Genomic DNA, 27,207 nt, shown 5'->3' with positions numbered 1-27,207 from the left:
CACAAAATAAACAGCGTACCTGCCCAATCATGTTATAACTGTAGAATGATCGAGGGCGAGTTCTTGGTTTCTTATGTGGGTTTATTGTTAGGCAGTTTCATTAACTTCCTCCCAGCGCGGCAACAACACACAACAGCAGTCACGTTTTGTCTACCGTAAAGCAGTTCGTCTGCCGTAAACAGCAATGTTGTGACACTACAACAGGACAATAATGCCATCTAGTGCATTTGATGAAAGCACTTTTTGCGCGCCACACAGCAATGCATCATCAGAGAGGGTGTTCAGCATGGTTAGAAAAATAGTGACAAATAGAACAAGGATGGACAATTCAACCCTTAACTCAACAATGAGTAGATGAGTATGTATATGTGTAAATAAATGAACACTGAAATTCAAGTATTTCTTTTATTTATATATATATATATATATATATATATATATATATATATATATATATATATATATATGAAATACCGGTACTTGACTTGGTGAATCCTAGCTGTAAATATACTCCTCCGCTCTTAACCACGCCCCCAACCACGCCCCCGCCCTGCCCCCCACCCCCCACCTCCCGAAATCGGAGGTCTCAAGCTTATCAAGTATGGCATATTGTAAAATCACACGGTATTTGTAACAAACATTGTTAGAGAAACAATGGAAGGGTCAGATGGGACATACATATATAAACAATTAAATGTGCCATTAATTAAAATTAAATAATTGTGTAAGTCATTTAATGTAAAAATTTAAATATTGAATACACTATTTCACACTGTACATATCTGATTTGATATTTGATTAACTATTTGTTTAACGATTTCACACTTTATGTTACGATGAAAATATTTCACAATTTAATAAACACTTTGTGGCAGCATGTCGTTAATTTATTTCAGGGGTGTCAAACAGATTTTAGCTCAGGGGCCGCATGGAGGAAAATCTGTGCACACGCGGGCCGGACTATTAAAATCATGGCATTAAAACGAAAAAATAAAGAAAACTTGAGATTGTTTTCTTTGTCTTACTTTGGCCAAAAATAGAACAAACACATTCTGAAAATATTACAATAAAAATATAGAAAAAACTATCGGCACCGGTACAGTTTAGATCCATGAAAGAAAGAAGAAAGTGAATGAATTATAACTGATAACTTTTTTAAGGAATTAAGTAATGTTTATGACAACCTTTTTTCAAAACACAATATAGAATGTGAGATATAACAGGATAATGCATACATTTATCATTTGTTTTCAAAACGCTTACAAAAAAAGTGGGACCCCGAAAATTTACTGTAGGACCCCATTTTTATGACTTGATGGGGTCCCTGGGAAAATGCAGCAGGTGGCTGTGGCCTGCGGGCCGGTTCTAATTCTAATCAAATATCATCCCGGGGGCCATAGATCATTCCTTGACACCCCCGATTTATTTAATCTGTCAAACGCAAACATTTTAGAAATGAACAAAACTAAATGTGTCCTGGGCCAGAAATCACTCTCCACCACTCGCTGGTGTTACCATATCGGAGTTTTTGTGTAGAAATTTGGGGAAATAACAAAAATAGTACACTTCATTCACTAACCGTGTTACAAAACAGGTCAGCTAGAATAATTAATTGAATAAAAAATATTGACATTTAATTATTTAGTGCATTTACAAACAGCTGAAATGATGTGTGTGTGTGTGTGTGTGTGTGTGTGTGTGTGTTCGTTCGTTCTTGTATTTCTACATCAACAAGGAAAAGTACCTTCCATATGAGGACCGGTGAACAAGTTAGGACATAAGTCATGGTCCCAAAACAGAAAACCATTGCATCTAATAGAGAATGTCTCATTTGCACCCCCTGGTGGTGACATCTATCAAAATTAGGGTGGGATTTTTCAAATTGACTGTGTTGGCGACCCCAAAGGGAATAAGCGGTAGAAAATGGATGGATGGATGGGTTTTAAAAGTGCTCCCCTTCTGGCCAACATATGAAATAACAAGTGTGTGTAAGAAACTGAAATGCGCCCCCCTTTGTCCAAAATGAATATACAAAAAATATGTATATACACATGTATATAGACATACTGTAATAACTTGAAGTAAATAATGAAGATTAAAAACCAATTACAAACAAAAATATCAAAAACAAATGACCTTAAAGCAGTCTTTTTCTCACAATGTGTCGACCTTTTCCTTATAAAATTGGGAACAATTTATCATATTCTTTCTGTTTCTGCAATATTGCAATATTTTCTTGTAAAATTATTACTTTTTTTTATGTAAAATTATTACTTTTTAATGCAAAACGGTGACATTTGTCATAAAATTCTGATTTTTATCACAATATTGCCAATTTTCAGTGACATTTTTAGAGTAAAATTATGACTTTTGTCATAATTTTGCCAAGTAAAATTCCGATTATTATTATAATATTACCAAAATCTGAAAGTTTTCTTATAAAATTGTGACTTTTGGCGAGTAAAATTACGACTCTTTTCATAAAATTGCCAAAATTTTAAGCTTTTCTTGCAAAATTGCGACTGTCATTGAGTAAAATTCCAACTTTTATCATAATATTGCACAAATGTTCAGTTTTTCTTGTAAAATTTTGACTTGCGTTGAGTAAAATTACGACTTTTATTACAACACTGCCAAAATTCTACGTTTTTCTTGTGAAATTGTGACCTTTTTCTTGTGAAATTCCAACTCATTTTTCACAACAAGCTTTTTTATATTTGCATAGTATGTGCATATTATTATTGTTGTAAATACACATCTTTATATATCTAGAAAGGGTGGTCCTAAAGAGGTAGGCATTTTTCGGAGGTCTCAAGAAGGTAACATATACGAGTGTGTGTGTGTGTGTGTGTGTGTGTGTGTGTGTGTGTGTGTGTGTGCGTGTGTGTGTGTGAGAGAGAGACAGAACTCCACCAAACCTAAAGTTATATAATGCATATCATGCGATGTGTCTCCAATCACATTTATTTTGTCAAATAAGTATTTATGACAATCAAGCATTGTGATCATTATAAATGCAAACATGTTGCTTTCGCTTTTGCACTTGATCACATGAAGTGTAACTCAGACCTGGGCAATTTAAGGCCTGTTAAACTTTTCAATCTGGCCCGCCAGACATTCCCAAATAATTTTTTTTAGAAATGTCCGATAATATCGGCCTGCCGATTAAAATGTTTTAAAATGTAATATCGGAAATTATCGGTGTCGGTTTTTTAATTATCGGTATCGTTTTTATTTTTTATTTTTTTAAATCCCACATTCTTTATTTTCATGTACATTCTGGGTGTCTCATTCAGTATAAACATTTAAAATTCCATTCCGCTTAAGGCAGTCTGTCATAACGTTTTTAGCATTCAATCAGACATTATTGTGAGGTTTTGTATTAGTGTTCCTAAAAATACAAAACCTCACAACAGACACATTTTGTTCTCTAAATTTGGCCCCCCTGAGTCAAAAATAATTGCCCAAGCCTGGTTTAGGGTTAACAATGTTAACAGTGCCCAGGCCCGGTGTAACTGAGGTGTTCGCGTGTGTGAGAGGTGACCTGAGTTTCTTGCAGGATCCGAGGGCAGTCAGGCACGGAGATGTCTGGAGGCGTCATCAGATAAACGTCCTGCCCCAGATAACCCAGCGGGGTTCCAAATGGGACATCTTCCAAAGTACTCATTTGTCTCCTTTAAAAGAGTATTTAAAGGTACCGTCACAATCAATGCAAACAAAAACATGTGGACATCAATCTTGTCTCAGCACTTACCAGTCAGGTGTCTGCCACTCAGGTGGGTTGGGAATGAATGAATGAACGCGTGTGTGTGTGGTCACGTGGGTTAAACCACACTAATCCCCTGGAATTATTTCAAATCTTGTTTACCAATATTATCTCATCAATGCTGTAACCCGTCTAGACAATGGCGGACGTTTATTAGTACCAACTTTAGTTAAAATACACAATATAACTCCCTGTTAACTGCATATAAGACGTAGTTTTATACTTCTCTATTTAAAAGCTGCATACGTTTAGAATAATGCAGACTTGGGAGGATTAGGAAGACGCATTAGGAAGGTAAAACCAGCACAACACTTTCCACAGATTAGTGGATTACTGCACACACAAAGTGGAACATGACCTCTTATCTAGTTGAATAAAACTATTTTGTATTTATATTTGAAAACAAAGACTTTCTAAATTGACAATGGTGCTCTGAAAGAAAAGGAAAGTTCCAGACAGGGAGAACAGGTGCAGTTTAATCACATGTTAGAGTACAAGCAGCGTGGTTGAGGTGGAGCACGACTACAGACCAACCTTCTGGTAACAGCATATTAACGTCACTAAGCGGAGACTTTCCACAGGCGAGACAAATCAAAATACTTTATGACCAGACTGCGTCATGAGAATCCTGCTGAGGTGAAAGGAAAAAAGCCCATACAATGCTAAACGGATATATTAATAAATTCAACCCTGTTATGATTTGCTGTGATACAACATGTACATATATATTTATTATATACTGCAATCCCTAAAGTGTGGGCTACACACCATTCATAAAGAAAATATGCCTGTTTAAAAGCTCCCTGTCACTTCCGACCTGCTTGTAAAAACATGTTTTTCCCACACTGCTCCACATTTAGTGTGGACACCATTCTTCTTACAATGGTGCTGAAGAGGATATATTGATGCGCTCATGGAATATCATGCCCTCCTCATTTAAGGCATTACTTGGCATGGTTGTGACACACTGAGCGCTCCTTATGCTTATGCTTATGTGTGTGTGTGTGTGTATTTGTTTGTGTCCTTCCCATGCTCATGCCACCCCTCACCACAACAAAATATACTACAAATAATGTCATGAATAAAAATTGCATTATCTTTATATAGATAAAATGTTAACAATCACCAGAGATTGAAATATTTTTTTTATAAAGGTCCAACCTGTGAGTGTGCTGCTGGGGAATTACAACACACGAGCACAAAGACACACAAACACAGGACCCAAGTTGTCCTCAGTTACATCCACCTTCATTGTTCCTAATAAAAATGTCCCTATGTTGATGTTGGGGCTGGTCTAAGAACAGCCACAAGTTGGTATCCAAAGGTCGGTAGTCATTTAGGAAAATACAGTGAACTGTCTTTGAGTGAAATGAATGACGTGTTTCAGTTGTTAGCAGCGTCTGCCTGTCGAGGCCAGTTCTCCTCTTCGATGCCTGAGTCGTAGTCCTCGTCGGTCTGCTCTTTGGTCGGAGCCCTGAAACACAAGTGAAAACACCCGATTAGGCTCACAAAAAAATTGTCATGTAAGATTGAATTTCAGTTAAAGTTTCAGTGGATTTCCTCATATGGTGGCCTACACAATGCAATCTACTAATAAAGTCTCAATCACACTCTTCAATGCCATGTCTAAGAAAACCCACCAGGTGCTACCAAATAAAAGATTTAAAAACAGCTATAAGGACCTCGTTCACACACAAACATTAAAAGAGTCAAAAAAAACTTCTTAAACAGTATAGAGATTCGCTCGTCAGATCATTTTCACACCTACAGTCGTGGTCAAAAGTTTACATACACTTGTGAAGGACATAATGTCATGACTGTCTTGAGTTTCCAATAATTTCTACAACTCTTATTTTTTTGTGATAGAGTGATTGGAGCACATACTTGTTGGTCACAAAAAACATTCATGAAGTTTGGTTCTTTTATGAATTTATTATGGGTCTACTGAAAATGTGAGCAAATCTGCTGGGTCAAAAGTATACATACAGCAATGTTAATATTTGCTTACATGTCTCTTGGCAAGTTTCACTGCAATAAGGCGCTTTTGGTAGCCATCCACAAGCTTCTGGTTGAATTTTTGACCACTCCATCCATCCATCCATTTTCTACCGCTTGTCCCTTTGGACAAAATTGGTGCAGTTCAGCTAAATGTGTTGGTTTTCTGACATGGACTTGTTTCTTCAGCATTGTCCACATGTTTAAGTCAGGACTTTGGGAAGGCCATTCCAAAACCTTAATTCTAGCCTGATTTAGCCATTCCTTTACCACTTTTGACGTGTGTCTCAGTAGACCCATAATAAAATCATAAAAGAACCAAACTTCGTCAATGTTTTTTGTGACCAACAAGTATGTGCTCCAATCACTCTATCACAAAAAAATAAAGAATTGTAGAAATTATTGGAAACTCAAGACAGCCATGACATTATGTTCTTTACAAGTGTATGTAAACTTTTGACCACGACTGTACATGTGACGTCCCAGTGTCCATGCACATTCTCTAATGTGACCATTGGTCATACGCCATGTGCCTCCTGTACACTGGGAGGCGCTTATTTCCTTTCATCGCAAATTAATGTATTGCTTTTTTACGGGTGACCTATCACGTCACACCACAACAAAGCATCTGCGGCTCCTTACAAAGCGCTCTTTAATGATCGCAGAGACGAAGACATGGACGAGTCACCAGTGCAGTTCTTGTTGTACCTGATGTCCGCTGTAATATTGCCTGATGTCCGCTGTAATATTGACACACATTACAAATATTATGTCTCTAGTGGCTGTGCTGATGTTATTCAGCAGTCAGAATCAATAAATGATCCAAGATTCACTTTCTTAAGAATCATAAAAACAATATTTAGTTTTTGACAACGACTTTTGGGGTACATGGAGTCGACCAACTTCTGGCACCGGACAACAGGTATTGTAGCCCAGGACAATTGTACCACGTTCCACAATTCCTCTGCATGTCTTGGTTTTGCCTCATGAACAACATGTTGTATGTCAGCCCACAAGTTCTCTTTGGGATTTAGGTCCAGGTATTGTGCTGGCCACTCCATTACTTAAATTCTGTTTGTCTGGAACCAAGATTTTGCTCACTTGCCTGTTTTTGGGGTCATTGTCTTGTTGAAACACTTTTCAGGGGCATTTCCCCTTCAGCATACAGCAACATGACTTATTCCAGTATTCAGTACACTGATCCATGATCCCTGGTAGGTGAGAAATAGGACCAACACCGTAATACGAGAAACATCCCCATACCATGATGCTTGCACCACTATGCTTCACTGTCTTCACTGTTTATTGTGGCTTGAAGTCAGTGGTTGGAGGACATATGACAAACTGTCTGTGGCCCTTAGACCCAAAAAGAACAATCTTACTCTCATCAGTCAACAAAATATTACGCCATTTCTTTTTTAGGCCAGTCAGTGTGTTCTTTGGGAAATTATAACCGCTTCAACACATGTATTCTTTTTTTAACAATGGGACTTTGCTGGGGCTTCTTGCTGGTAGCTTGGCTTCACATAGACAATGTCTGATTGTTACAGTACTAACAGGTCATCTTAGATCTTCTTTGATCCTCCTTGAGCTTTGATCAATGGCTGAGCCTTTGCCATTTTGGTTATTCTCCGATCCATTCGAATAGTCGATTTTGTTTTTCTTCCTCGCTTCTCAGCCAAAGACATGCACCTGGTGATAGGTTGATTGGCAACACTAAATTGGCTCTAGTGCGTGAATGTGAGTGTGACTGTTGTCTATATGTGTTGGCCCTGCGATGAGGTGGCGACTTGTCCAGGGTGTACCCCGCCTTCCGTCCGAATGCAGCTGAGATAGGCTCCAACCCCCGCGACCCCAAAAGGGACAAGCGGTAGAAAATGGAAGGATGGATGGGCTTCTCTGGTTTTGGCTGCCACTTTAAAATGTTTGATATCATTTTTGCTGAACAGCCTATCATTTTCTGCACTTCTTTATAGGGGTTTTCCTCTTTTATTAATTTCTTAATCAAAGAACACTCTTCTTCTGAATGACCCAATGTACTGTTTTTCAAGGACAAATGCACAGCCCCCATATGCAGCGTCAGTCGCCTTGATCCTTAAATAGCGACACTTGTTTAACACCTATTTTTTTCCACATAATCAATGACCTCACTAATTTTACTCTGCGCTGCAATTTTTTTGAACACGCCCTTTTCAGTAAATGATTCAGTTTCACAGAATCAGCAGCATGCACATCCAGCCTCTTGGGTCTGTTGGTTTTCTATACATTTACTAAACGTTCTAGAAACGTACTTGCTGTGTAGAAGTTGAACCTAACCAAACAGTGATTTATCTTGCTTGTGATACGGGACTGCTAATATTTTAAACACAACTGTATTTCTTCTGTAGTCCGAATGAAGCCGGCATTCTCCATATCTTTAGCCACCTTTTAAATAAATCTCAGCTTCTTTGTTCCTCCCATCGATGGACTTAAAAATACCGTACTCAGTTCTTTTAATTTGTGAAGCAAATATACAGTCTTCTTTTCATTCCAAAACCGGATACTCCTAGATGCTGCCGACGTCATGTTGGCGTTGTTGCCTATGTTTTGATTGAATGTGATCTGCTTCTGGGTTGCGAGACTGGCACATGCACGATACGAAGGGTCCCCTGCAGCAGCACACACCTACCCAAAATAACTAGTTTTCAATCTCATAATCGAGGTGTGTTAATCTGACTTTTCAAAAGACAAACAAAATCAGATTGAGGTGTTTTAATGGGTTGCAGAATCCTTCTTTTGGTCCAAATGATTTGATTAATCAGACTAATTTAGTGCATGGACACATGGTCAGTGTTGAGTTGGTATTGTGTGTGTACATGGACTGTGAGTTGAGGTATGCAGTGGTAAAACACCACCTGGGTGTGATGGTTGCAACAGAATGGAGATAAAGATGACTGAGATAAGGGTGATTATTACAATAACATCCAGCAAGACAGACAGACATGAGGAAGAAAAGCAGTTCTGACCTGATGTATCTGGGCTGAGACTTCCCTTGGACCACATCGTTGTTCAGCTCGACAACCATGATGTCTGAGTGTGGCACCTCAAACATTGGCTCCAGGAGAAGCTTTTCCTGTGGGGAAATATTTGAAAACTCTCTGAAGTGAGGAAGAAACAAATAAAGAAGCGCTACATGAACATGCAACAATCCTAACTTGGATCAGCACAAAATAATACATCTTCAGCCTCCCACACAGACTAATTATTGCACGAGAAGCTTAAAATTGTCCTGCTTTAAAGACTTTGATCGTTGCTTTGGACAGAACATTTTTGGTAAAGCTTATAATGCAGTTTTACTTTTAATTAAACTAACAGCATTGCTGAGAAACAGATGACATTGGCAGAACAGCGCTGCCATCTGGCTATAAAGAAGCATGTAAGACAATGGACAACATCAGGTGCAGGGCAGGATGTATACTGTTTGTGTATGCTGTTAGCATGTGTTGAAAGAGTCAAATGATCATGCATATTGAGATTATTGATCACACGTTTGAAACAATCATACAAACCCACTAATTATCGTATGTCTAGCACAGCTGCTTCTACATATGCCTGAATTTTGTCATGAAGCTTCCCTCATTTCGTTAGCTACTGTGCTCTTTTTGTGTAATCCTACTCAGTAACAGACAAACATAGTGGTAAAGGTATTCAATAAAACAAGATTACACACCATGATGGATCTGAGCCCACGAGCTCCAGTCTTTCTTTCCAGAGCCATGCGAGCGATGGACTTCAAGGCATCTTGAGTCACATTGAGTTCACACTGAAAGAGAAAAAATTCAAAGGTAATGTTTGCTTCAAAACAAAACATCTAAAAAATCGCAAAGAAATAACACATCAGGTTGACCTCAAAATATACAAGACGACCCCTTTTCTCAAAACTTGTTTTTGAAGAAAACACTTTTAAGACAAAACCAAAGACAGTATTAGTGACCCAACGGGTAGATTTTGTAATAATACGGATATCATAATTCTAAGCTGTTTGACATGTGTGAGATGATAATTAATATATCACCATTATCTTAAATAATTAACAATTATCAATAAATCTTAAAGTTCTCCTCTTTTGTTTGCTCACTTGCTAGCAACCTTTGAGACACTTTTTTCCCCACTGGGTTTGTGTGCGTGATAAGAAGAAAAGCTCAGACTATCTTGGAGAAAAGTCACCTGTTGGTTTGCATGTATAAACCCCCTAACACCCAAACAACCTGTCTTTTTCAGCCTTTTCTATATTATTTTTGGATCAATATGGGAATGAAAGAAGCACTTACTTTGTCCATGCTAAACAGAGCCTGGTACTGTGGCACCACAGCATTGCGTGGCTCAGTCAAAATCCGGACTAGTGTCTCTTCATCCAAGCTGTGGAGAGGAACCACCACGGGAAGACGGCCCACAAACTCTGGGATCATTCCAAATTCAATCAGGTCTCGCGCCTCTACATGCTTCAGCAGCCTGTCTTTCTCCTCGATCTCTGCCACTGTGTCAGTCTCGCCGCTGGTGTTGGCCAAGTCAGCCGCAGCTGCTGCACGGCGTCCTTTTCCCAAGTTGGAAGGCGTTCCAAAGCCTAAATACTGCATGGAATGATGATGATTAAAGCGGAAGGAAAAATGAAGACAGGCAGGCGGGCACATTAAAAATTACCTTCTCATTCTTCCTTCTGCTGATGATTCTGTCGAGTCCATTAAAGGCACCAGAGGCCACAAACAGGATGTTTGTTGTATCCACTTGTACAGTCTCTCCTCTCAGCTTCCTGGAGTTTTTCTCAGGAACGTTGACGATTGTGCCCTCCAAAAGTTTAAGCAAACCCTGACAAGAAGAAAAAAAAACACAATTTAGCGTAAACACCCAATGTCGTTATTTCAGGCCACAACCACTGGGGGAGGCTGCATGTTTAGAAACTTTCTGAGCATGTGCAAGTCCATTTAGATGCACTGTTTATTTTCAATAACTAATGATATTTGGAGCACAGGATGGTTTGATTAGCAACTTTTAATATCCAATCTATAGAAGTATTATTGGAGCAAAATTATTTGCAAACGTGTATCTCAATCTGTGCGTGTGTAATCCAATTCATGTGCATGTGTACAAATTTGTGTGACTCTATATCAATCTGAGTGTATGTATTCAGACCTGTGTAGGTGTGTTTTAGATCCATGTAGCGGTGTTTTACATCCATGTAGGTGTGTTTTACATCCATTTAGGTGTGTTTTAGATCCGCGTACGTGTGTTTTAGAACAGCGTACGTGTGTTTTTAGAGCCGTGTACGTGTGTTTTAGAGCCGCGTACGTGTGTTTTAGAGCCGCGTACGTGTTTTAGTCGTCTGTCTCTTCCGAATCAGAAAGAACCCTCGATAGGCTGTCTACTTCCACTTGACTTTTGCGACACTTCTGCCGTGTAAGATTTGAGCGTGCGCATCCAGATTTGTGAGCGTGTAATAAAATTGTGAGCGCGCATCAGGAGCGCATGCATGTAATATAATTTGCGCGTGCCTATTTATGATCTGCGAAGAGTAGGAACCCTCTCGGGGTGACTTTTGCGACACTTCTACAACTTTTGCGCAGGCATTCAGAAGTGCGTGCATGTAATACAATCTACGTGTGCTGATCTGAGGTGTGCCTACATTTGATCAACCACTGAAGACACCACAGAATTTAAACCAATCAGAAACAAAGTACAGCTGAGGTGCGTGAAAGAGACGTCAGGACCCGCCTGACGTTGTTTCTGATTGGTTTAAATTGTGTGGTGTTTTCCTTGATTGGTTAATGTACATAGTGTATTGATGGCTTGGTCTGGGATTGGTTATTTCAATCTGTCTGTACAGCAAATTGAAGTGTAAAGAGAGCTGTCTAACTCCCACTTGCCTTTCTTTATACTCTCCACTAGTCGGCGCCTTGCAGCCACTGATCATGTTATTCTGGGTTGAAGTCAACAACAATGGACCACTCCAAAACACTTGCTCAGAGCTAACAAGCTTCACTCTTTGAGAGTGACAGACACGCAATCTAACCGTTTCTCACACGACACGCCACACTTGACATTTGTCACCTATATATTCCTCATTCATTACTCCATTTTTTTCATAAAAATAAACTTTGGTTTTCGCAGCTTGCCATAGTTTGAGTAACGATTGATTGATCAATATAACCAAGCTATCAATCCATTGTGCCTACACACACAGAAGACACTTTGCAATTTAAACCAATTACAAAAAATGTAAGGCGGGTCTTGGCGTCTCTCTTTACGTTGTACGTTGTTTACGATTGGTTTAAATTGCGTGGTGTCTTCCGTGGTTGGTTAACTGTAGGTACACCTTTAATAATACCACCTTAACATTTGACAACAAAACAATTATATAAAGCGACTCGTAGAGGAACCTTGGTATTATCTTTGACCCAACTCTCTTGTTTGAGTCACACATTAATAGTGTTACTAAAACAGCCTTCTTTCATCTACGTAATACCACAAAAATGTGTCCCATTTTGTCCACCACTGATGCTGAGATCATTATTCATGCTTTTGTTACGTCTGGTCTTGATTACTGTAACGTATTATTTTTGGGTCTTTCTATGTCTAGCATAAAAAGATTACAGTTGGTACAAAATGCGGTTGCTAGACTTTTGACAAGAACAAGAAAGTTTGATCATATAATGTCTGTATCCACTCGGCATCCATTGCATTAGTCACCCAAGGGGGATCTTCACATCCACAGTCCCATCCAGGGTTTCTCGTTATTCCCATTGGGTTGAGTTTTTTCTTGCCCTGATGTGGGATCTGAGCTGAAGATGTCCTTGTGGCTTGTGCAGCCCTTTGATACATTTGTGATTAAGGGCTATATAAGTAAACTTTGGTTGATGACACCTCAAATACACACATGCAGATTGTATTACACGCATTTGCTTCTGTATTAAATACTCACGAATCTGAATGCACACGCTCAAATCTTACACGGGGAGAAGTGTCGCAAAAGACAGCCTGTAGAGGGTTCTTTCTGATTAGGCACAGACAGACAACTTAAAACATACATGGGCAGATCTAAAACATACGTAGGCAGATCTAAAACACACGCAGGCAGATCTAAAACACACATACGTGGATCTAAAACTCACATACGTGGATCTAAAACTCACATACGTGGATCTAAAACACACATACGCGGATCCAAAACACACATACACGGATCTGAAACACACATACGCGGATCTGAATACACATACACGTATCTGAATACACACACTCAGAAATACACGTTTCCAAATAATTTTGCAACAATAATCCTTCCATACAAATCTAAGTAAGATTAAAGACTAAAAGCTACCACTGAGTTTTGGGCATATTTATGTATTAACTTTTGTTTCTGACCTGCTGTACTCCCTCTCCTCCCACATCTCGTAGCTGATGGATGCCAGGAACACTGCCAATCTTGTCCACCTCATCCAGAAACACGATACCTGCAACAACAAAAAAAAGCAAGTCCAAGATGGTCTACCTGATTGTGACTAAGCACCTGCATTGTATTCCACAGTATTTTCTAACAACTCAAAGAAAATCTTTTAATGTGTAAGTCACAACTAAACGGAAAGGCCACAACACTAGATTTATTGTTTATAGTCTGTAATACCAAGCTGCAATTTTCTAATATTTTGCCTTGTTATGTAGCTAAATAACCAACTAAAAACTGCCAAATACAAAGTGAGTATTAGATTTGAGTCAGAACGTGCTTGTGTAGCTATGTATATATAATGTTGCGGCCAGTGGGTGTTTGAATGTGTGCCTTTCACTCAGCCTTCTCACCTTGCTGCGCTTTCTCCACGGAGTAGTTTGCATCTTGCAGCAGTTTGGCAATGACCGACTCGATGTCTTCTCCCACATATCCGGCTTGTGTTAATGTGGTGCAGTCGCATATTGCGAAGGGAACATCTAGACAGCGTGCTAGTGTCTGTGCCAACAACGTCTTCCCTGTGATAAGATTGGACAGCACATGAGTACATCTATAAATAAAACTTCCAGGCTTTGCAGTCATTAATCAGTGCTACATCACTATGTGGAACAGTCCAGCAGTGAACAGACCTGAGCCAGTTGGACCAAGAAGTATGATGTTGCTTTTCTCCAGTTTAATTTCGACATGTGTGGAGTCCAAGACCTCACCCCCCCTCCTCTCCTGTGGTGCCTGCTGACTCGTCTGCTGCTGCATTGAGGCTCCCAGAGCGTTGCCATGGGGGCTGATCCCTGCAATCTGCAGCAGCTCTACAACAACAACAAATGTACTGAGAGGACTTCATGACTGACCTATTTAATTTTGGTAAAGACACTTTACAGACCACAGAAAGTGTTGGACACCTTCCGACTAAGCCACTAGGCGTGTTCCGAAACAATAAGAGGCCACTGCTTTTTTCATGCGTTTAATATGGGCAGCTTTGGTGAGGAGGATAAAATTACACATGTCGAAGTCGGTGCCAGTGCGGATATGTAAAATGAGCAGGACTAGATCGTAAATAGCAAAGTACAGATGTTTGAATGTAGGTCAGTGGGATACACAGTTTTGAGATCTTGTCAGAGTGAGTTCAAGCCATAAAGAGCACACCACCTGCTGTCATGGTGTATGTATAATAGGATAGGGCTGGGCAATATGGCAAAAAAATGTATCATGAATAACTTTTTTATATCATCCGATCTCGATTAATATCACATGTATTTTTTCAAAAATTAAAGTCGGATTATAGTGAGTACCGTTGCATTACTACTGTTTACTACAGCAGTGTTTTGTAACAGACATATTCGCGAGGTAATATATGCTCACAGCTGACAACAGTCATTTTGTTCATATCTATAATTGTGCTTCCTAGAGGTGCAACAGTAAAAGTAACCCACCCTCCGGTTTGTACTTCAATTAATTGACTTGATTGTATTACATGCACGTTACCTAACAAATTACCATTTGTAAGTAGATTTATGATTATCATAACGTAAGGATTGTTTTAGGCATTTTTTATGCAAGAGTCAGAGGCCTGTACATTTTGGCATTTGTCCAATAACAGACAATAAAAGAGCAAATAAGTACAAGCAACATGCTACTGAAGCCTTCGACACAAATGAGTGTCGTCATCACTTACTTGTGAATCTGTATTCATCCTCTCGTCTTCTCATCTCTAGCTCTACAGGGAGAGGATCAAAGTGCTCACATCAATATTATCATTAGCACTACACAGTCGAGAGAAAACAATTGATACTTTGTGACATCATTATTGAACAAATGCCAAATAACAAAGCCTACACGTAATGCAAAGTTATGCAACCACTATTATCACATTTGTTTTTACAAGTAGGCAGCACTTGACTGTAGAACGTCTCAATCTGTAAAATGTTCTCAGCATCTAGTTTAAGACTGACTTAAATCTACAACTCTTTCTAAATGTATTTTTTTCTCTATTCCTCAACACTAGAGTAAAAAACAAACATAATACTGACCACGAGGTGTCAGAGAGGGTTGTTTCTCCACCTCCACTTGCTGGCGACTGCCGGCAGGGATGTTGTTATAGATGCGCTTGTAGTGATTGTACACAGCCACGGCCAACACCTTCTTTGCATAGGACTGACCCACCACATATTTGTCGAGATAAGCGTATATCTAGACAAAAAAATAAACTACTTAAAAATATTACAAGTATAATGCCAAAGACAGCATGGGTGTGTGCGTGTCCTTTGTTGCTTTCTCACCTTCTTGGGGGGAGGGGGAGGTTTCTGTGCAAAAGCGAGTTTCACAGCTTCCGCAGCAGACTCGGGCTCTTTGTTTAGCCCCTTCTTTGAGTCTGTCTCAGTCAGAACCACAAAAAAGTGGTGGCATTTCTCACATTTGACGAATCGTGTGGATGCTTTAAAATAAAAATAGGAGATACATGAAAATAAGGCAGCAAATTAGACATAAGCCTTGACATACGGCTGCAATGTTGTAAAATTAAGAAAAAACCCTGAGTTCATTACAATACTTATTTTAGCCAAATAATTTGAGTTGTATAGTGCATAATAAATGTGTATTACATAGACCAGACTGTATGCTCTTTCCCAATCTAATGGCATCCAGTAAAATGATTTATAAATAAATGGGCTTTTACAACAATAACAGTGCTCAGTGAGGTACACTTTGTTATTATTGTGGTTGCGGTTAGAAAGTATTGGTTTGTAATATTTAGCTCGGCTAGTATTGGATCTCATTGAAGTTTACGTTGTACCTCATTACAATTCCTGTGAATGTATATTAAGTTAAGTGTTCTTGCACGATTGTATACATTACAATCTATAGAACATTTCCTGCAGTGATGGCCGGTAAGTATCAGAAAACAAGGAAATGTGCATTAGAAGGCTTGTCAATGTTCTTCTCTCCAACTTGGGGAAAATTAACAGCCTGACTACATCACTGCCATCACACAACCATGGCAGAGATGCCAATCAATGTAAAAGCGCATATTAATCATATTTATTGGTCATATCACTGTTTATTACAACCTGCTCGCATGGAAATAATTTTGAAGTTGTAGCCTACCTGTGTGAAGCTATTTGCTACAATAAAAGCATAAAAGAAGAGGAAAACAAACAGGCTTGCAAAAAGCCTTCAATATCTGTGTCTTTGTCCTTGTGTGTTTAGAGCGAGCTGTACTAGCCTTCTCATCACTGGTCTCCCCATGTCTTTTAGTGCGTGTTGAGATTAGTTGTGCTTAATTTGTTGATTAGTACAGCAGTGCTGTTTTACAGTCTTTACATACTGCAAAAGCTTCATCAGTAGCCTGATCTACTAAGATCCGAACACTACACGCTAAACAGCGTGTGCAAACAATACATTTGCGCGTAATATTAGTGGGTGTATTGCGTGTGATCTACCAACACTGTGTGTGCAATATAAAAGTGGTGCAGACCACCTTGTTTTTGTGTGTACTAGGTAATAAGGAATTAAACAATACTATAATGTCTTTGAAAAAAAAATGGTCCGCTGTAACGTACATAGGAGCATGTTGAGTGTTTCAGTGCGAGCACACACACGTATAGCGCACAACCAGAAACTGTGTGAAGAGGAAAAATGGCAAATAAAAGCACTTCTACTGGTTAATAAAGAGGGTGCATGAAGCGCAATAAGGAGCTATGTAACATGTTAATGTGTGCTTATGGCCATTGGGTCTTTTTTTCCTTATCCTCAGTGTGGATCCCCTCCCCAGGACCCCAGTCTGACACCGAACTTTTTTTTTTGCAGTTTGCACATACTTTCAGACGTGCAAAATAAAGATGCAAAATAGCATTTGCAGTTGAGTTTTATTACTGATAAATAAACCTGCGTGTGCAGAACAATACTATTCATGTGTTCTCCTCTGAGTGTTTTTGGTTTTCTGAAGACAGACAAATAGATTGCGCTCCTTATTCTGTATGCCATCAAGTTTGCACGTGTTTCAGTCCACACAAATAGAGTCCGTGCCGCAGATTTTGGCTTGCCCTCTTTTTATACTTGTTTGTTTACATTACTGTGGCAAGTCTCGAAAAACTTAGCGGGGAAGCGAGAGAGGAATATATACAGTCAAAGAGCACAGACAAGAGAGGTTGAGGTTATGAAGTTGTTTTTTAACTCTCTTATTTGAAAATGTATTATACAGTGATGGACTTTCAATTGTATGTGCATTTATAAGACAACATTATAAAGGTCAATAGAAAAATCCTTGTTTATTTAAACTATTTTCCCTTAAGAAGCACTGAGGCCAGAAAGTGTGTTTTATTAAATTCATCAAAATATTACTTGGTTACTAAAGTAAACAATAGCTGTAGCCCTAAAACTATCTTAAAGAGTCAGTCATATTTTTTTCCTTCATATACAACCGGAAGATTCCAAGTTGTAAATTCCAGGTATGCTATTTCCAACTTCCCAGCCATCTGGAAAGCGGTACTAAATCATAGACGTGTATGGTATTTTGAATCCCAAAAAATACTATTTTTACAGGTTCGACCATGACTGCTTTTTTCGTGGATTTTAGGGTTTAAAAAAGAAAACAAATGTCAGCCCCTTTCCCGACGTTTACTCACAAACAAAGGTCTCTACATGTGTGCAGGGGTCTCCACATTTGGGGCATCGTAGCTGGCTTCCCCCTTTGCCTGATCCTCCAGAGCCTGAGGTTCTCTTGGCCTCACTGATGCTCTTCTGTGTAAACATGGTATCAAGTTACAGATCCTGCATGTGCAAAACTGAGTGGATTCTTTACAGCAGAGGCCGCCTGCAATTTCAAGTTACCTTTCCACCATCACTTCCGCTGTCCTTAGTTGTTCCATCTTTGGAGGCAAAGCAGACAGCTGTCTCGGAAAAGGACCTTACCCGCACACGGGGAGGTAGATGAGCGTCCTTGGAACCATAACGACTCACAGAGTAAAACTGGAGCATAGAGCAGGACAATCCTGGAGCAACAACAACAGCTAATTGACTCCTAACTTACACAATACAATGACTCAAACATGGCATGATGGCTATAACTACATGACTTGTACAAAAAGTATTGCGGTGGTAAATGAATCATTTAAGTATTTAGATCATATAACTGGTAGTTAATCAGTCGTGTTTCATACTTTTCCAATGAGCAATAAACACACAAACATTATTTGTATTTGTCACTATGAAGCATAATAAGAATGAAGCCTTAAAGTTCAGTTTATATTTACAAATGAAAAAGAAAACATGTATTTCAAGGTGTGTAGTACCTTGTACAGCTTCACTGATATTTGGCTCAAGAGAAAGCAAATAATATCACTGACCCTACTTGCTTTCTTTATTGACAACATGTTTTCTTTAATTACCTCCAAATTTGATCATTGTTAATCCACATCACAAAAGTAGGTACACCTGCACTATTTAGTACAGTCGATCTTCCATTTACGAACCCCTCTATTTGCAACCTTTTCGATTTACAAACTTTTAAATCAAGCCAAATATGCCTGTGTGCGAAAAAGGCAAAAAACCATTATTGCCCTCCACTTTACTTGTTGCGCAGGACAAGTCAGGTCTCAACACTCCATGTGTGCCTTTGCTTTGCTTTTTCGCCTTTTGGCAAATTTTGTCCATCTTGCTAACTCAATATGAGTCTCAAAAACTCAGAGCAGCGTGGAAAGAAAGGGGCAAATCAGATTTTTCTATTTTAAATGTTTATTATTGAAGCAATATTGTTGTTTAAGTAAGGGATTTTTGTTTGACGGCACCATAGTGACTTTTGTGCGCGCGCGCGTGTTGGCAGAGCATAGATTGTTGTTTTGGCTTTTTTTATTTAATACAAAGTTGATCTGTCACCCCCTTGTTATGTTGGTTGGATATACAGTACTGTATAGCACTTTATATTGTGTTCCAAGTGTACAAAACTACACAAAAATATTTACTTTTGTCAAGGCTGGAACTAGGGCTGGCCGATATGGCCTTTTTTTAATATCTCAATATTTTTAGACCATATCGCAATACACGATATATATCTCGATATTTTGCTTTAGCCTCGAATGAACACTTGTTACATATAATCACAGCAGTATGATGATTCTATGTGTCTACATTAAAGCATTCTTGTTCATACTGCATTAATATATGCTCATTTTAAACTTTCATGCAGAGAGGGAAATCATAACTAAGTCAATTGACCAACACTGTATTTATTAAACAGTTATTAAGCAGTGGCACAAACATTCATGTCATTTACAAAACAGAAATAGCAAAATTGTCAGTCATTTTAAAACAAGCTATTAGTGCACTTCTGTGCATGATGTCTCTAAGATGACAAATCAAAACAACACTAAATTAAAGTGCACTTTTTGTACAGAACGCCACTACAATAGTTTAAAACAAATAAAGTGCACTTTTGTACATGATGTCACAAGATATTTCAATAACTGTCAAATTAAAATTAGCTGCATAATAGGAAATCAAATTGTGTACGTCCTTCGCTATGTGGTAGGTTCCTGCGGACGTTATCTCCTTTTGTTGTTGACTATTTTTTTCCATACGGTGTTGATCTGGAAATATTTGCCTCTGCATTTTGATGGTGTGGGCGTGTGGCACCGAACGGAGATGTTGACATGCGGAGTAAGCACTCTACATTCTCTAGCAGGTGACTTTTCAAATGATGCTACATATTAGCAGTAATGCTACTTTTTGTAGCAATGCTTTTTCCCCACACTAGACAAATTACGGTTGTCTGTTCGACATATTCCCACTTGAAGCCAAACCACCGCCAGACGATGGACCCCGTGCTGTTTTTCTTGGGAATTAATTCTTCCTTCATTTGTTACCAGATTCGCACCTTCTTTCTCTCGTATTACCACTCGCACCACAGCTAACTTTAGCCATGCTGCTACCTCTCTGCTGCACGAGGGCATATACGTATGTGACGTATGACGTGACAGTATGTGACGTATGTAAGAAGGTGCGCTCGCTGTCTGTGAGAAGGACAAACAAGAAAGAGTGGGAAGAGCCTGCAGTGTAATGTCCGCAGCTAAAAGCAACTGCGTGAGAACGTATACTCGAATATCACGATATAGTCATTTTCTATATCACACAGAGACAAACCCGCGATATATCGCGTATATCGATATATCGCCCAGCCCTAGCTGGAAACCATTATTCATGTTGACATTGTTTCTTATGGAGATTAGTGACTTTTGTGTGTGCGTGCGTGTTGGCAGAGCATAGATTGTTGTTTTGGCTTTTTTATTTAATATAAAGTTGATCTGTCACCCCCTTGTTATGTTGGTTGGATATACAGTACTGTCAGTGACGTGCGGTCACTAGAGGCAGGTGAGGCAGGGCCTCACCTGAAATCATGGAAAGAAAAAAAATGTAAAAAGAAAAAAAATTAATTAAATTGTTATATGTATTCAGTGATTATACTATAAAGTTATTTTCCATTTAACTTCACCAGTTTTAGATTATTTTTGTTCAAAATCGCTGAATTTTCACATTTGCCGTTCAAATACTGAGAAGAGACGGTGCGGTGATCAGCAGCCAGTTGAGGCACGTCACTCAGTTGTGCCTCAACATGGATTGCGGACTCAGCTAACTGCTGGCCTGCTGTGCAGTGAGACCGTATTGCTATATGAACTATATTATACATTTCCATAGTTTAGTTAGCTGAGGTATATAATGTACAGTGTATTTTGTCAACAACTGTATGTGTGTAAAGTATATCTTGTGCTGAGCAATCATAAAACTGCTGTGAAGACGCACTGTGTGAGGCTCGCAGTAATCCCGCCTCCTGGTGCCGGTTAATGCACCCCCGCCGCAGAATGCACCCCCCGACGGGAGCGCCACACCAACCAAAGCCCACACCCAAACCCTCCACGTGCAAGACCGAATCCACCCTAAAAAAGTCACTTAACAAGAAGCCAAAAAGTGCAAAAACAATGCTCGCGCCGGAGGAGCCGTGAACGACTGCAGGGACACAACATTAGGTACACCTGCAGACTGCAGCACGGATTTCATATTTCATTCATTCACAACTCCTCCAACACGAACACCACTGTTCCCGCACTTATAAGTAAAGGTAAGACCATAACGTTTTTTTTATTAAATGTGCTTTTTTGTGTGCTACGTTTGTATGTGTAAAGTTAAAGTTTAGTTAAAGTACCATACCAATGATTGTCACACACACACACTAGGTGTGGTGAAATTTGTCCTCTGCATTTGACCCATCCCCTTGATCACCCCCTGGGAGGTGAGGGGAGCAGTGGGCAGCAGCGGCGCCGCGCCCGGGAATAATTTTTGGTGATTTAACCCCCAATTCCAACCCTTGATGCTGAGTGCCAAGCAGGGAAGAATGCTGGTATGAGCTTTTAAACATAACCCGTTAACTGCTGCCAATCAAATGGTGAATAAGATACTCTTTAGGGTTCATATGTTTGTAAATCTGACTGTGATGAAGTCAGTGCCTCACCAGCCATCAACCTCACCGCACGTCACTGAGTACTGTATAGCACTTTATATTGTGTTCCAATTGTACAAAACTACACAAAAATATTTACTTTTGTCAAGGCTGGAACCCATTATACATGTTGACATTGTTTCTTATGGAGAAATCTGCTTTACTATGCTAACTTTTCAATTTACGAACCCTGTTCAAGAACCACTCATAAACTGAGGTTCCACTGTAAGATCAAATATAAGGGTTTTTATTTTAAAAATCATCTTTTGCTTAGGCCCCTTCTACCCTAAGCCAGCTAAGGTTATCCAGGGTAAATCCCACCTATCTTTATCCACACACACACAATGGTCGTTTAAGACCCCCTCCACCCTCCGTCCACCGGCGCAACGCAACCGAGTACGCATGTGCGAAACAAATGCGCGCGTCATAGTCACCTCTGACCTGGAAGTGTATCCTTACCCTGTGTTTCAATGTAGACTATTGCCACATTTCATTTAACAGTAAACCTTGCTTGCCTCACTATCAGCAGCTGTTAGACTAGCCCTATTGTAGTGAATCACACCTGAGCCATCATACATGAATCATATCTTTAATGGATGTTTGAAAGTAAACAATGTGATAAAGAACATTTTACAACAATCATAGATATCTGTTCAGGAGACTGTGCTTGTAGGCTGAAATTGGCAGTCGTAATTGACAGCCGCAACCACTTCATGGCTTCACAATAGTTATGGAGTACAATACTAGACGTTGAGTATCGCTCGACATACATCGCGTACAATAAGTAGTAATAGTCTGCTTTGCCAGTCCAAATGTATTCGCTTTTTTTCGTAGTCTGTCGTCTCCTCTTCGACAAATGGACAAAGTTTTTCACTAAGTAGAATCACAGTTGACCTGGACATTTGAAAGTTCTCTTGCCGCTCAGCTGGCACAACAGACTCGTTGACAAACATATCCCATCAGGCTGCCGTTCTTCCAGGCCTTATGCAAAACCGTCGCTCAACCATCTATGTTGCCGTCTGAGATGTGTTGTATTCGAAATAGCTGCAATCGCGCGTTTGCTTCTCTTAAGGTATTCATGTGTGATTTCCACACGGGCATGTCTGGATGACTCGCCTCCATCTTTCTGACATCACTTCTTGTGTTGGGCACGGTCTTTCTGGCATCACTTCCTCTCCGAACTCAGTTTGTAAACTATCAATGAGTCCATACAAAGCTAAGAGCCGCAGATTTAAAAATATAGACGGCGCACTTACCCGTGTAAAAAATTGTCCAAGGAGGGGGACCTTAAACACTGATTTAGTGTGGCTGAAACGAGGCTTAGGCTAAATAATTAATTATTCGTTTAAGGGGTTATCCGGCTTATTGTAGACATAGCCTTAGAGCTGTTAAATCAGTGGTTCTTAACCTGGGTTCGATCGAACCCTAGGGGTTCGGTGAGTCGGCCTCAGGGGTTCGGCAGAGCCTCCGCCGCGGAGGTCAAGACACACCCGACTCATCGTGTAAATAAAAACTTCTCCCTGTCGGCGTATTATGGTTACCCCCAAACAATATATATGCGTGAGCAAACGCAAAAACTCCTTGAGCATTCGGTGAAGCACATGTGAGCACTGTGGTCACACCTGCAGCACACTTGTCCCAAACCTGACTAAATAACAAGTTCAATGTTTTATTATTGTAATCAAATGACAGCAGTCATTTCCATGAGATTATTTTCTAATATAAGTGTTTTGGCCCACTTACAATGACTATAACATATTGTTTTTCATGAGCTGTGTACTAGTATTGTATGTCTGTGTGGGGATGAAGGCTGCAGCAGAAAAGGGTCCCCAGTCATCTTAGACTCCATGCCACTGGACCCTGACCCGGATTTGCCAAGGATCGTGTGGTGACTGTCTGTGCACCAGCCTCCCCACGTTAAACAAAGTCATGCACAGGCATCCTCCATAAAGGAATACCCCCCTACCAGGAAGATCGTCATACTCACTTCGAGTGACCGCCGATGATGATGAATCATTGGTACTTTAACTTAACTTTAACTTTTAACTTTAACTTGTTGAAGAGAGTTAAAAGCAAATGGGAACAAAAAGTATTTAATAACAACTTTATCAAATACTTTTCGGACCCATTTATCATATCATTATGATAACGTTTTTATGAAAGCGAATAACTACCGGTACCTTCTTTTTCCTGTTACTCTAATGTCCAACTAGGGCTGGGCGATATATCGATATACGCGATATATCGCGGGTTTGTCTCGATGCGATATAGAAAATGACTATATTGTGATATCGAGTATACGTTCTCACGCAGTTGCTTTTAGCTGCGGGCATTACACTACAGGCTCTTCCCACTCTTTCTTGTCTCTCCTTCTCACAGACAGACAAGCGCACCTTCTTACAGACGTCACATACTGTCACGTCATACGTCACATATGTATGTTTACGCCCTCCCCGAGCAGAGAGGTAGCAGCATGGCTAACGTTAGCTGTGATGCTAGCGGAGTGGTGCGAGCGCTAATACAAGAGAGAGAAGGTGCGAATCTGGTAACAAATGGAGGAATAATTAATTCCCCCAAAAAACAGCAGGGGGTCCATCGTCTGCCGGTGGTTTGGCTTCAAGTGGGAATATGTCGAACAGACAACCGTAATTTGTCAAGTGTGGGGCGAAAGCGTTGCTATAAAAAGTAGCATTACTACTGTAACAAACAGTTCAGGGTGTCCCAAGTTACCGGAGTGTGTTAGGTAAGGAGGAGGAGGAGTTTTGTCCCTCCAGAGTTGCCGTAAGGCTGTGACGTAGGGTGTGTGTGGTTGTGGAAGGAGGTGTGTGATGTTGACATTAAAGAAGCGGAGGCTACCGAACCTGCTCTAATGTCTCCCGTTTATTATTTTATTAGATAAGTACACTGTATAGGCCAGGGGTCGGGAACCTTTTTGGCTGAGAGAGCCATGAAAGCCAAAGATTTTAAAATGTATTTCCGTGAGAGCCATATTATATTTTTTAACACTGAATACAACTAAATGCGTGCATTTTTAAGTAAGACCAACATTTTTAGAGTGTAATAAGTCTCTTATTCTTTTTAATAACATTGTTATTCTGAAGCTAACCAATAATAAATAAAATACTTCTTACCAATAATGCGACTTCTTGAACAGGTGCGGTAGAAAACGGATGGATGGATTAAAATGCATGAGAATGTTTTATATTTTGAACGTTATTTTTAACACATTACTTATCATGTTAAGCAATGTCAGCTAAGATTTATCTGAGAGCCAGATGCAGTCATCAAAAGAGCCACAGGTTCCCTACCCCTGGTATAGGCGAACCCAGGACACTCGGCTGCACTGCTAATATGTAGCATCATTTGAAAAGTCACCCGCTAGACAATGAAGAGTGCTTACTCCGCACGTCAATATCTCAGTTTGGTGCCACACGTCCACACCATCAAAATGCCGAGGCAAACATTTCCAGATCAACACCGTATGAAAAATATAGTGGTTTTTTTAGTTGTGATTTCCTTCTCTGCATGAAAGTTTAAAAGTAGCATATATTAATGCAGTATGAACAAGAGTGTTTTAATGTAGACACATATAATCATCATACTGGTGTGATTATATGCATCGAGTGTTCATTCAAGGCTAAGGCAAAATCTCGAGATATATATCGTGTATCGCGATATGGTCTTAAAATATCGCGATATTTAAAAAAAAAAAAAAAAAAAAAAAAAAAAAAGGCCATATCGCCCAGCCCTATGTCCAACCAAAATCAATAATGGTTAGAGCTGCACATATGAATTTAAGTTAAAAAAGGGGGGAAACAACTCCAAAAGCGTCTATGCCTCACCTGGTGTTTAGTTCACCGCACGTCACTGGTTGAAACAGTTTTACTCTACCAAACGTTAGCTTAGCATTGGCGTTTAGGTGCATAATACGTCAAAACAAGTGTCATGGAGGTTAGCCTTTTTTGGTTGAATGAAACTTTTAATAGTAGATTGCACAGTACAGTACATATTCCGTACAATTGGCCACTAAATGGTTACAGCCGAATAAGTTGTTCAACTTGTTTAAATCGGGGTCCACGTTAATCAATGCGTGGTCCGCGGACCTAAGCTAGAATTGAGCAAAACAACAATGTCATGCAGCGTTAGCAGACCTGGCCTTTCCGTCTTACCTCTGTGTGCTGTGTTTAGGAACAACCTCGCCGCCGAAGCACACGGACAGGACATAACTCCTCTTTTGAGTCAAACAATCCTGTGCGACACACACAAAGAAAAGTGGCTAAATGAGCAGAACCCGCACAGTGGAGGGCGTCTGATGCTAACCATTTCGTAACGACGGCGTCACGGTTAGCATTAGCACAACAGGTCATTCCCTATTAAAAAGGTAGTTTGTTACTTTTATGACAATTGTACAACATTAAATGCACTTTCTGACCGGACAATTGCGTGTTAATATTGTCACAAGTCCAAATCGCCATTAAAGCGGCTAAAAAAACAATGTAGCTAAAGTAAGCTAGCATACCCTTATAGGCCAAAACCATTTAGCATTTTCCCAAATAACAAGTGGGCAGGACGCAAAACATGTTTCACAATAGACACAACATTCACCTACACGTTGTTTTTTGAGGTCATTTACAACAAACAACACAGTACTAAATGGCTTGTTATACTCACAGGGAATGACGAAAAACAACAGTCTTTGCCTTGGTGACAGCTCCCTTGGTGACGTAATTGCCACTATAGTTGGAGTGCGACGGGTCAAGTTGACATGGTCATACCGCAGTTCCGTGCGCATGAAAATGGAACCCGTTTGGCTTCTCGGAGCCAGCACTTGCCAGGTGGGCCACGACCCACTGTGATGTAACTCCTGCGGTTGCGAAGTAGGTCGGCTTCCCGTGCTAGCACGCTCACTAGCTCGCCGCTTGCAGCTGCACGGAGGAGTGATTTTGTGCACACACCGATGTGTAGTGACGTGGAGGCTGGACTGCCTCGCAGAATCCACGACCGCCGAAACATCCACGTTGTTTGAGATCTACTTGCTGTCGCAGGAGGCGCAAGGTGCATTCAGGCAACCTTTGTGATGTATGGTTTGATGACTTAGTCTCGCCTCACTGGCCACATCATTAGGCACACCTACAAACACCAATGGTCGATGCACAAACAAATTGATTGATTGATTGAGACTTTTATTAGTAGGTTGCACAGTGAAGTACATATTCCGTACAATTGACCACTAAATGGTAACACCCGAATAAGTTTTTCAACTTGTTTAAGTCGGGGTCCACTTAAATTGATTCATGATACAGATATATACTATCAGATATATACTATCATAATACAGTCATCACACAAGATAATAATCAGGGTATATACATTGAATTATTTACAATCCGGGGTGTGGAGGGTTAGGTTTGGTTGTTATCATCAGTCATCAACAATTGAGAACAGAGAATTCTCTGTTCTCAATTGGAAATGGATAAATGGATATTG

General features: G+C 39.9%; 2 protein-coding genes across 4 annotated transcripts in view; both read right to left on the bottom strand.

Annotated features, from left to right (window-relative positions):
- Positions 1 to 4,011, bottom strand: part of LOC133612355 (uncharacterized) — a 23,368-nt gene extending 19,357 nt beyond the window's left edge. The window contains exons 1-2 of the mRNA XM_061969696.2: positions 3,755 to 4,011; positions 3,545 to 3,674 (exon numbers count right to left, since the gene is read on the bottom strand). Coding sequence (XP_061825680.2) covers positions 3,545 to 3,667 — 123 coding nt within the window. The 5' untranslated portion in view covers positions 3,668 to 3,674; positions 3,755 to 4,011. The remainder of the gene's footprint in view (positions 1 to 3,544; positions 3,675 to 3,754) is intronic.
- A 211-nt stretch (positions 4,012 to 4,222) lies between these two features.
- clpxb (caseinolytic mitochondrial matrix peptidase chaperone subunit Xb) lies at positions 4,223 to 26,715 on the bottom strand. 3 transcript variants are annotated; one of them, XM_061969691.2, is made up of 15 exons: positions 26,392 to 26,715; positions 25,890 to 25,969; positions 18,063 to 18,223; positions 17,858 to 17,972; positions 15,515 to 15,669; positions 15,266 to 15,425; positions 14,911 to 14,952; positions 13,868 to 14,044; positions 13,592 to 13,756; positions 13,160 to 13,248; positions 10,442 to 10,606; positions 10,072 to 10,371; positions 9,471 to 9,563; positions 8,767 to 8,873; positions 4,223 to 5,240 (listed from the first exon to the last, which is right to left on the bottom strand). In XM_061969691.2, exons 2-15 carry the CDS (start codon positions 25,942 to 25,944, stop codon positions 5,150 to 5,152), a joined length of 1,875 nt encoding a protein of 624 aa, XP_061825675.2. In that variant the 5' UTR covers positions 25,945 to 25,969; positions 26,392 to 26,715; the 3' UTR covers positions 4,223 to 5,149. The 3 variants fall into 3 exon arrangements, with proteins under 3 accessions (XP_061825675.2, XP_072770046.1, XP_061825676.2); XM_072913945.1 differs by lacking the exon at positions 26,392 to 26,715 and adding an exon at positions 26,240 to 26,258; XM_061969692.2 differs by lacking the exon at positions 14,911 to 14,952 and having other exon boundaries at positions 26,392 to 26,714.
- Between the last annotated feature and the right edge of the window lie 492 nt (positions 26,716 to 27,207).

The sequence above is a fragment of the Nerophis lumbriciformis genome, linkage group LG10, assembly GCF_033978685.3.
Source record: "Nerophis lumbriciformis linkage group LG10, RoL_Nlum_v2.1, whole genome shotgun sequence".
Lineage (NCBI taxonomy): Eukaryota > Metazoa > Chordata > Actinopteri > Syngnathiformes > Syngnathidae > Nerophis > Nerophis lumbriciformis.
This window is presented reverse-complemented; position numbering and strand designations above follow the sequence as displayed.